At 46.9% G+C, this 11,505-nt stretch overlaps 1 protein-coding gene across 1 annotated transcript in view; it reads right to left on the bottom strand.

The window, feature by feature from the left end:
- SLC50A1 (solute carrier family 50 member 1) overlaps positions 1–2,811 on the bottom strand; it is a 13,396-nt gene extending 10,585 nt beyond the window's left edge. The window contains exons 1-2 of the mRNA XM_087705122.1: positions 2,530–2,811; positions 11–87 (exon numbers count right to left, since the gene is read on the bottom strand). Of these exons, the coding sequence (XP_087561248.1) occupies positions 11–72 (62 nt within the window). The 5' untranslated portion in view covers positions 73–87; positions 2,530–2,811. The remainder of the gene's footprint in view (positions 1–10; positions 88–2,529) is intronic.
- Between the last annotated feature and the right edge of the window lie 8,694 nt (positions 2,812–11,505).

Here is an 11,505-nt window from a genome sequence, read left to right as displayed (position 1 = left end):
GCGGGCTTACTTTACGTCGGTCGTCAGAAAGGGAAGAAACTGGATATTTTCCACGCTTCGGGTGGCAAACATTTTCGGAGGTCAGTCCTGAGTGCGAAAGAGGCCAAGGCAAAGGTTAGGTACCCCCTTCTCCTGCCCCATAACCCCCCCCATCCCTGTGGAAATTAATTCATTTCCCTATTTTTCCACCCTTAATTGAACCCCAGCCGCCCCCACGGCTCTGAAAATTTACTCATTTAGGCCAGAAAGTACTTTTAATTGGTTTTTTTTTAATTTAATAGTTTTTAAAATTATTTAAATAACAATTTTTTTATTTTATTTGCAAGCCATTTGGGGGAGGGTTTTAGCCGGGGGATGGGCCCGAGACTCACAACTAAGATTTGAACATGCTTTGTTTCTTCTTCCCGCGTTCTCCCCAGGGAGGTTGTGAGTTCGATTCTAGGTAGGGGCAGATGCTTGGACAGGGGGTTGGACTAGATGACCTCCATGGTCCCTTCCTATTTTGTTCATCTGTTATTCTCCTATTCTTTTTCCTTCCTTCCACCTTTCTTTCTTTCCTTCCACCTTTCTTTCTTTCCTTCCTTCCTTCATCTTCTTGGACAGGGGGTTGGACTAGATGACCTCCATGGCCCCTTCCTATTCTGTTCATCTGTTATTCTCCTATTCTTTTTTCTTCCTTCCTTCCTTCCTTCCTTCCTTCCTTCCTTCCTTCTTCTTGGACAGGGGGTTGGACTAGATGACCTGCATAGCCCCTTTCTATTCTGTTCATCTGTTATTCTCTCTCTTCCTTCCTTCCTTCCTTCCTTCCTTCCTTCCTTCCTTCCTTCCTTCCTTCCTCCCTCCCTCCCTCTTCTTGGACAGGGGGTTGGACTAGATGATCTCGCAGGGTCCCTTCCAATTCTGTTCATCCACCTTCCCCCAAGCCCTAGCCCCACAGCTAGGGTTTCACGCCCCACAGATAATACTTTGCAAGACTTTTTGGGCTGGTTGCCCCATAGCTGGGGGGGGAAGAATCTCCCTGGCCCCACTGCCCTGCCCTTAAGTTAACCCCCCCCCCGTGCCCCAAATAATTAAGCAAGGGGGGGGCTAGTGCTGAGGTTATGGGGCTGAGCCAGGAAAAAGGCTGGGAGGGGAAAGTTTAAATCTCAGTGTCAACTCACACCCCATAGCCACTTCTGCCCCACAACCACAACTTTCCTTGACTTCTGCTTCCTGGACAATCATTCACCAGCTCACCTGAGCAGGCAGGTGGAATCTCGGCTCCTCCCACCCCGGATCCTCAAGGCCACATTTTGCATCTACGTGTGCACTGGGGGAGGGGAGGGGCTCAGTTGGCCACAAGGGTTGTCCCCCTCCCCTCATTTCGACTCTGCCTCCAGATCCCCCCCCAAGCTATCCTTCCAGCCCCCAACTCTGGTTCCAGCCTTCTAACTCTGCTTCCAGCCCCCCAGATCTGCTTCCAGCCCCCCAGATCTGCTTCCAGCCTTCTAACTCTGCTTCCAGCCCCCCAGATCTGCTTCCAGCCTTCTAACTCTGCTTCCAGCCCCCCAGCTCTGCTTCCAGCCCCCCAGCTCTGCTTCCAGCCTTCTAACTCTGCTTCCAGCCCCCCAGTTCTGCTTCCAGCCTTCTAACTCTGCTTCTAGCCCCCCAGATCTGCTTCCAGCCCCCCAGATCTGCTTCCAGCCTTCTAACTCTGCTTCCAGCCCCCCAGCTCTGCTTCCAGCCTCCCAGCTCTGCTTGCAACCCCCCAGCTCTGCTTCCAGCCCCCCAGCTCTGCTTCCAGCCCCCCAGCTCTGCTTCCAGCCTCCCAGCTCTGCTTGCAACCCCCCAGCTCTGCTTCCAGCCTCCCAGCTCTGCTTCCAGCCCCCCAGCTCTGCTTCCAGCCCCCCAGCTCTGCTTCCAACCTTCTAACTCTGCTTCCAGCCCCCCAGTTCTGCTTCCAGGCCCCCAGATCTGCTTCCAGCCTTCTAACTCTGCCTCCAGCCCCCCAGCTCTGCTTCCAGCCCCCCAACTCTGCTTCCAGCCTTCTAACTCTGCTTCTAGCCCCCCAGATCTGCTTCCAGCCCCCCAGATCTGCTTCCAGCCTTCTAACTCTGCTTCCAGCCCCCCAGCTCTGCTTCCAGCCTTCTAACTCTGCCTCCAGCCCCCCAGCTCTGCTTCCAGCCCCCCAGATCTGCTTCCAGCCTTCTAACTCTGCCTCCAGCCCCCCAGCTCTGCTTCCAGCCCCCCAACTCTGCTTCCAGCCTTCTAACTCTGCCTCCAGCCCCCCAGCTCTGCTTCCAGCCCCCCAACTCTGCTTCCAGCCTTCTAACTCTGCTTCCAGCCCCCCAGTTCCACTTCCAGCCCCCCAGCTCTGCTTCCAGTCTTCCAGCCCTGCCTCCAGCCCCCCAACTCTGCTTCCAGCCCCCCAGATCTGCTTGCAACCCCCCAGATCTGCTTCCAGCCTTCTAACTCTGCCTCCAGCCCCCCCCCAGATCTGCTTGCAACGCCCCAACCCTGCAGGCAGCCCCCCCCCCCCGCCCTGCTTACAGCCCAGTGCCGAACATGCCCAGCGTGAAGACCAGGGAGCTCCAGGAGAGGAGCTGCAGCAGCGCCCCCTCCATCCCGGCTCGACCCCCGGGAAGCTCCCTCCGTCCGGCTCCGTCCGGGCCCTCCGCTGCCCCCGGGAGACGCGCAGGCGGGCGGGCACGGAGGCCGGTGGACGGGCGGGCACCAAGCGCGCCGCCGCTCCGCCTTTCCGGGGGCGGATCGCGCTGCTCCGCCCGGTCGCTTTGCTAGGGGAGCAGGGCAGCGCTGCGGGGTCGGTGGGTTTCTTGGCAAAGCGGAGGGAGGGAGGGAGGGAGGAAAAGAGACCGAGAGGAGGAAAGGAGAGGAGGATAAGGAAGAGGAGGAGGGAAGAAGGAAGAGAAAGGAGGGAGGGAGGAGGAAAGAGAAAGGAGGGAGGGAGAGAGGGAGGAGGAAAGTGAAAGAGAGGAGGAAAGGAGAGGAGGATAAGGAAGAGGGAAGAAGAAGGAGAGAGGAGGGAAGAGAAAGAGAGGAGAAAGGGAGAGGAGGATAAGGAAGAGGAGGGAAGAAGGAAGAGAAAGAGAAAGGGAGGGAGGAGGAAAGAGAAAGGAGGGAGGAGGGAAGAGAAAGAGAGGAGGAAGGGAGAGGAGGATAAGGAAGGGGAGGAGGGAAGAAGGAAGAGAAAGAGAAAGGAGGGAGGGAGGAGGAAAGAGAAAGGAGGGAGGAGGAAAGAGAAAGGAGGGAGGAGGGAAGAGAAAGAGAGGAGGAAGGGAGAGGAGGATAAGGAAGGGGAGGAGGGAAGAAAGAAGTGAAAGAGAAAGGAGGGAAGGGAGGAAGGAAAAGAGAAAGAGAGGAAGGGAGAGGATGAGGAAGAGAAGGAGGGAAGAAGGAAGGGAAAGAGAAAGGAGGGAGGGAGGAAGGGAAAGAGAATGAGGAGGATAAGGAAGAGGAGGGGGAAGAAGGAAGGGAAAGAAAGAAGAGAGGGGGGAAGGAATGAAAAGAGAAAGAGGAGGCAGGGAGAGGTGGGTAAGAAAGAGGAGGCAGGAAGAAGGAAGGGAAAGAGAAACGAAGGAAAATGAAAAAAGGAAGAAGGGAAAAATGGATAAGGAAAAGGGAAGAAGGAAGGAAAAGTGAAAGAAGGAGAAACGAAGGAGAAGAGAGAAGAGGAAAAGGGGAGGAGGGGTGAAGGAGATGGATGGAAAGGTGGATGGATGAAAGGAAGGAAAAATGAAAGAGAAGGAAGAAGGGAGAAGTGGGAAAGGAAGAGGGAAGGAAGGAAGGAATAGTGAAAGAGGGGGAAACGAAGGAGAAGAGGAGACCAAAGGAGAGGAGTGGAAAAGGGAAGGTGGGAGGAGGGGAGAAGGAGATGGATGAAAGGAAGGAAAAATGAAAGAGAAGGAAGAAGGGAGCGGTGGGTAAGGAAGAGGAAAGAAAGAAGGGAAATGAAAGAGGAAGGAAGAAAGGAAGGGGGAGATGAGAGCGAGGAAGGGGTAAGAAAGAAGAGGAAGAAGGAAGGAATAGTGAAAAAGGGGGAAACGAAGGAGAACAGGAGATCAAAGGAGAGGAGAGGAAAAGGGAAGGAGGGAGGAGAGGAGAAGGAGATGGATGAAAGGAAGGAAAAATGAAAGAGAAGGAAGAAGGGAGAAGTGGGAAAGGAAGAGGGAAGGAAGGAAGGAATAGTGAAAGAGGGGGAAACGAAGGAGAAGAGGAGACCAAAGGAGAGGAGTGGAAAAGGGAAGGTGGGAGGAGGGGAGAAGGAGATGGATGAAAGGAAGGAAAAATGAAAGAGAAGGAAGAAGGGAGCGGTGGGTAAGGAAGAGGAAAGAAAAGGGAAATGAAAGAGGAAGGAAGAAAGGAAGGGGGAGATGAGAGCGAGGAAGGGGTAAGAAAGAAGAGGAAGAAGGAAGGAATAGTGAAAAAGGGGGAAACGAAGGAGAACAGGAGATCAAAGGAGAGGAGAGGAAAAGGGAAGGAGGGAGGAGAGGAGAAGGAGATGGATGAAAGGAAGGAAAAATGAAAGAGAAGGGAGAAGGGAGCGGTGGGTAAGGAAGAGGTAAGAAAGAAGGGAAATGAAAGAGGAAGGAAGAAGGGGGAGATGAGAGCGAGGAAGGGGTAAGAAAGAGGAGGAAGAGGGAATAGTGAAAGGGAGAAACAAAGGAGAGGAGGAGAGGAAAAGAAGGAAGGGAGGGAGGAGAGGTGAAGAAGATAGATGGAAGGGTGGATGGAAAAAAGGAAGGAAAAATGAAAGGGAGGGAGGAGAGGGAGAAGAAGGAAGGTAGGAAAGGAGAGAAGGAGGGAGGAGATGGTAGAGATGAATGGGTGGATGGATGGAAAGAAGAAAGGAACGGTGATAGGAAGGGAAGAGGGAGGAAGGAAAACTGAAACAGAGGAAGGGAGGAAGAAAGGAGCAGCAGAAAAGGAGGGAAGGAAGGAAAATGTAAGAGAGAGAAAGAAATTTGTAATTTCGTTCAACTACCCCCAAAAGAGGCAGAAAAGACTCAAGACAGACAGCTGTCAGCCTATAAACATGAAGCGCTCCAGAGAGAGCGATTTTTATTTCCAGGTTCAGAAAAGGGGGAAATAAATTATATGTCGACATTATTGAGCGATATAAAAGGAACTTGAAAAGCAAAGCGGCACGTTACGACTTTCAAACTCCCCGTCTCTTTTATTAACCACCCTCTATGTCTCCAAAAATAAAATAAAAATAAAATGATTTACAGGTTTCATTTAAGGCTGGGCCTTTTGTAAATATCTCTGGGTAGTTATAAAAACTGTAAAAAAGAAGATATAAAAGATATAAAAACACAGATGCCCAGCAACAAGAATGCATTTCTCTGTTCTTCCGTTTTTGCTTTCCAACCAATTTCTCCAAACTTTGGAGTTATTAATCTTCTTCTTTTATTTACGACATTATATATATATATTTTTAAATTTATGATAAAGGATGTAGGTGTGTGTGTGTCTCTATATATCGAGTCTCAACAGTGTTTCCTTTCTTCCTCCGTCTCCACTGAAGAATGAAAACATAATAATTATTATTTTTTTCTCTCTCTCGGTTAGCCTTTCCTTAACCTGCAGGCTAATTATATATTGGGCTGAAAAAACAAACTTTCCAAAGTATATTTTTAAGCCGGCTCTATGTCCCACCCGCATCGGCTAATCCTGTCTTTTTGCAAAGGGTTTTGTACAAACAGGCCTTTCGCATCTGCCAAGAGTTTTTCCTTTTAAATGCTTTTTTTTTCTTTTTAAAAAAATTAACTTAGTGGGTGTGTGTGTGTGAAAAAAATAACACAACGCCGTTCACGCAAGGCCGAATCCGAAACAAAGTCCATTGTTTGCTTTCATGCCAGTTGCTGAAGTGTTAAATAAACAAATGTAAGATAAGTTGTGAGGTTTGGTAGGCTAAAGGCACCAGAAGCTGGCAGATGTGAGTTCTAGTCCTGCCTTAGGCATGAAAGGCAGCTGGGGGACTTTGGGCCAATCACCAGGAGACGGTGAGTTCTAGTCCCGCCTTAGACACGAAAGGCAGCTGGGTGACTGGGCCAACCACTAGGAGACTGGGAGTTCTAGTCCCGCCTTAGACACGAAAGGCAGCTGGGGGACTTTGGGCCAATCACCAGGAGACGGCGTGTTCTAATCCCGCCTCAGAGACAAAAGCCGGTTGGATGACTTGGGGCCAGTCCCTCCCCTCTCAGCTCAACCTACCGCACAGGGTCGTTGTGGGGAAAACTGGTGCAGGAAGAGGACCCAGCATGTTTATTACCTTGAGTGACTTACAACCATAAGAAAGACGGGATACGAATGAAAGAATGAATAACGATTGATCAAATCGATCAATCCATCAACGCCAGGTTAAATTGACTTGGTGGGGTGAAAGCCTTGTTCCTGGATTTTCTCATTATTATTGTTCATATTAATCATATCACAATTGTGTTTGTGTGTGTGTGTGTAAACCAGGCACTAGCAAGAAGTAGCCAGGGAGAAAAATAAAGCTATCACAATTCACTTTTTCCACGTTCGCCGCCCCGCAATCTCGCACAGAGGGTGTGTGAACAAAAGCACATTCAACCCACTTAGCGTGCAAGGCGAAGCCTCCAAGCTTACAGGCATTATTTGAGGCAGACAAACCCACAAACGGAGACACACAAAAGCAAAATGTTGCACGCACACACACACACACACACACACACACACCAAAAGAAAAAAAAGCAGAATAAAATCTTCTCTTTTGATCTCAGCTTGGGAAGTGAGCCTCCACCTACAGGAGCAGTCTACCTCGGGAGTCCCGAGGACGGGAAGAAAAGAAGAGAAAGGCAGGGTGCGGAGTTTTCACCAAAAAGGGGGGAGAAAGAGGATTTCCTTGCTAGCAAAGTTACCAATTTCTTTTTTAAAAAAAATGTTTTACAAAAGGGTTGGACTTCGACTCCCAGAATTCCCCCAGCCTGGAGAATTCTGGGAGTTGGAAGTCCGCATTTCTTAAAAGCCGCCAATTTTGCAAATATTAGGCTGTGCACAACGCCGAAAACCAGAATTTGGGACAATTTGTGCTTCTTCTTTTTTTTTTTAAGGGAGAGTCTTTGCAAGCTGGAGCCGAAGAATGAAAAAACAAAACAGAATTATTCAAAGGAAGGTCTGTTTTTGTTGATCTTTTCTGCTTGTGTGTTTGCAAAAAAAAAAAAATCACGGTTTCTTATAATTAAGGAGCACATTTTTAAAAAAAAAACACAGCAAAACAGGTCCTTGTTTTTCAAGGACTTACCATCAATTATTTCTTGGTCTTTCCTGCCCTGGGATTAAAATAGTCAGAAAGGGAATTAAAAAGAAAAAAAAACACCTCTGAAATTTATGCATTTTTTTCCCACCGAGCCTGGTTCTCCCCCCCCCTTTTAATTATCAACTTCTCACCTCCCTGAATTTCACAACTTTTACGTTAATGGATTTGGAAGGTTTAAGTAATTTGGTGTTGTGGGGGGCGGTGGCAGAGAAACAGCCAGGCTGTGCTGTCAAAATTCCCCACCCCAAAAATACATATTTCAAAGCTACGCTTAAAAAGGGGGGGGGGAAGAACCTTCCTTGACAATCCATTGCTGAGATAGTTCAACCCCACAATGCAATTCTACATTTTCTTTGAGTTTTCGTGGGAGCCCGGTTGCTCAAGATAGACTGCACTTAAACGTGGAGGCTTCAATTACGCTTTCCCAGTTGAGGCAGCATTTTTAAGGAGCAAATGTTTCTTTGGTGCCTTAAAAAGCAGGGTGGAATTTAAAATACGTCTCAGAAGGAAAGGAAAAAAATTTCATTTTGTCTCTGTTTTCTCCATCAAATGGTGTCTTGCAAATTTTTCCAGCATCATATTTTCCGTTTTTTTTTTAATCCTTTGGCTGCAAAGTTTAAGTCAACCACAGGAGGCAGCATAGGGGAGTCTGTTTATCTGCAGCTCTCCAACAGAGGGCAGTGAAGAGAAATGGGGAAAAAAATTAACATTTGCTGCTTCCGGTGGCTGGATGGAGTATTGCATCCCAGATTTAGGGGGTTCAAATCTAATCCTTTCTGCGATCAAAAGCATGTGCTCCATGGACCCACTGGATCGAAAAAAATTAGATGGATGGATGGATGGATGGATGGATGGATGGTAGATAGAGATAGATAGATAGATAGATAGATAGATAGATAGATAGATAGATAGATAGATAGATAGATAGATAGATAGATAGATAGATAGATAGATAGATAGATAGATAGATAGATAGATAGATAGATAGATAGATAGATAGATAGATATGATGATAGATAGATAGATAGATAGATAGATAGATAGATAGATAGATAGATAGATAGATAGATAGATAGATAGATAGATAGATAGATAGATGATAGATAGATAGATAAACAGAGATGATAGATAGACAGACAGACACAGATAGACGATTGATAAACAGGCAAGCAGACAGATAGATAGATAGATAAACAGATAGATAAATAAACAGATGATAGACAGACAGATAGATGAAAGATAGATAGATAGATAGATAGACAGACAGACAGACAGACAGACAATAGATAGATAGATAGATAGATAGATAGATAGATAGATAGATAGATAGATAGATAGACAGAGACAAATAGATAGATAGATAGATAGATAGATAGATAGATGGATGGATGGATGGATGGATGGATGGATGGATGGATGGATGGATGGATGGATAGATAGACAGACAGACAGACAGACAGACAGACAAATGGTCGAGAGAGAGAGAGAGAGAGAGAAACAGAAATGAAAGACAGGCGGACAGATGATACAGATAGACAGACAGACAGACAAATGGACGATAGATAGATAGATAGATAGATAGATAGATAGATAGATAGATAGATAGATAGATAGATAGATAGAGATAGATAGAGATAGATAGATAGATAGAGATAGATAGATAGATAGAGATAGATAGATAGATAGATAGATAGATAGATAGATAGAGATAGATAGATAGATAGATAGAGATAGATAGATAGATAGATAGATAGAGATAGATAGATAGATAGATAGATAGAGATAGATAGATAGATAGATAGATAGATAGATAGATAGATAGATAGATGATAATGATAGACTGACAGACACCTCAAAACAAATCATGAGATTCTGAAAGCAACATCGATTTTCTCAGTTGGTTTTATATATATATATATAGGGATTCACTTAAGAATGGTGGCCCGAGTGGTTGTAAAAGGGAGCCAAATTATCTCGCTTAGCAGTGAAAATTTTTTGGGGGGGGCACATTACGGGTCGTTAAGCCTGTGCGTGTTTGTGTGTGCTTGCGTGTCTTCGCTTCCCAAATGTGTGTTTTGTGAGGTGTTGTTCCGAGAAACAAACTGGCAAATCTTTCCTTCGATTTCCTCTGACTTTGATCTGGATCTCGCCAACTTGGCTCAAGTTAGAATATTGGATTCCTGCTCCGGATTCCTGCTATTGTGATTGCGTGGAGTTGTTCGTTTTCTTCCCACGTTTCATCATTCATGAATTGTTCCTTCCTTTCTTTCACTTCCCCCCCTTGTGTGTTTTCCTCCTTTCGGTTCCCACGGCGGAGAATTCGCACCCACCGCTCCGCGACGAGACGTCAGATCTTCAAGGAAGCCATAAAAATGTATGCCAGCTTTCCCGAACACGCCATCATCTGGGTCAGCCGAAGGATAATTCCTATCGCTCACACGAGGAATATGGTTCCGTGTTGGTTAAGAACGATGGGAACTGTAGTACTTTATATTGGAAAGATGCCATTTGGGGCAGGGGGTCCCCAACCTTTCAGACCACTAAATTCATAATTTTAAATCCCGCGGACCACTAATAGGATCTGCCTAAGGACTAGCTGGGTGGGTGTGGCTAGGCGGTCCTGTGGCTGGCTGGGCATGGCCATGTTACATCTCCATGGTCAGGTGATCAAAATTGGGGAGGTTTGGCCACTGGCTCGTATTTATGACGGCGGCAGTGTCCCGCGATCGCGCGATCTCGTTTGGCGACCTTTCTCACAAGCAAAATCCACGGGGAAGTCGCATTTGCTTAACAAGGGGAGCGATTCACTTAACAGCGGTGGCAAGGAAGGTCGTGAAATAAGGCAAACCTCGCTTAAGAAATAAGTGTCTCACTTAGGGACGCACATTTTGGGCTCTATTCTGGTCCTAAATTGAGGACGGCCTGTATACTGAAGTGAACCGGAGACTTAACGAAATATCCGTAACGATTTTAACCTCGGTTTAATATTAATTCTTAGTTTCATCAAAGTTCGGTTTTCTTCCCCTGTTCCTCTTCCTTATTTGATTTCCAGTGGGAATTTTTTAAAGCAAATTATGGATCTGCGTTCCCAAATCCTTCTATTTTGGTCCTGGATTTGGCACCCATCAAAGCTACCCATGAAAAATAAAAACCGAGGCAAGATCTCCGCCAAAAAAAATACGGCAAACGAGAACCAAAAACGGTGACCCACCAATCCGACTCGTTTTCTCGTCTCCTTTGTTTTCTCTCTAGCAGCTCGCCGCACCACAAAAACCGCCGTTGAATAACACAACTTGTCTGGCTGGGTCACTCTCCCAGTTTTTGAAACCTGCTGCGGCAGCATAATCCTGATTTTTTGTTTTGTTTTAAAAAGAAGAAAAGAAAAGAAAAATATGCACGGAGGCACATGGAGACACATAGGCACACCGACAAGTCGGAACGAACCGGTTAGCGTCGCTCCGATCTTCTACGACCGTCCAATGGGTTCCCCGGGATGCAACCCCACAGCCCATCACGCACCCAAAAAAGAAATTGAAAAGAATCTGATTCCTTCGAAGTGGGAGAGAGAGAGAGAGAGAGAGACAGACAGACAGACAGAGACACAGAGAGAGAGACAGACAGACAGACATACAGAGACAGACAAGAGACAGACACAGAGAGAGAGAGAGAGACAGACAGAGATAGAGAGAGACAAACAGACAGACAGAGAGAAAGAGACAGAGGGAAACAGATTCAGAGAGAGAGAGAGAGAGACAGAGAGAGACAAGAGAGAGATACAGGGAGACAGATACACACACAGAGCGAGACAGAGAGAGACAGAGAAACAGATTCAGAGAGAGAGAGACAGAGAAAGACAAGAGAGATACAGAGAGACAGACAGACACACACAGACAGAGAGATACACAGAGAAGCAGATTCAGAGAGAGAGAGAGAGACAGAGACAGAGAGAGACAAAGGAGAGAGAAAGATACAGAGAGATACAGAGAGAGAAACATTCAGAGAGAGACACACACACAGAGAGAAACAGATTCAGAGAAAGAGAGACAGAGCGAGAGACAAAGGAGAGAGATACACAGAGAGAAACAGATTCAGAGAAAGAGAGACAGAGAGAGAGACAAAGGAGAGAGATACAGAGAGTCACACACAGAGAGACACAGAGAGAGACACAGAGAGAGACACAGAGAGAGATACAGAGAGAGAAACAGATTCAGAGAGAGACACAC

This window comes from Thamnophis sirtalis, unplaced genomic scaffold, assembly GCF_051295495.1.
Source record: "Thamnophis sirtalis isolate CommonGarterSnake01/CBP01778 unplaced genomic scaffold, rThaSir2_p1.2 scaffold_2, whole genome shotgun sequence".
NCBI classification, from domain to species: Eukaryota; Metazoa; Chordata; class Lepidosauria; order Squamata; family Natricidae; genus Thamnophis; species Thamnophis sirtalis.
Note: the sequence above shows the minus strand (reverse complement) of the source record. Positions and strands in the feature narration are given on the sequence as shown.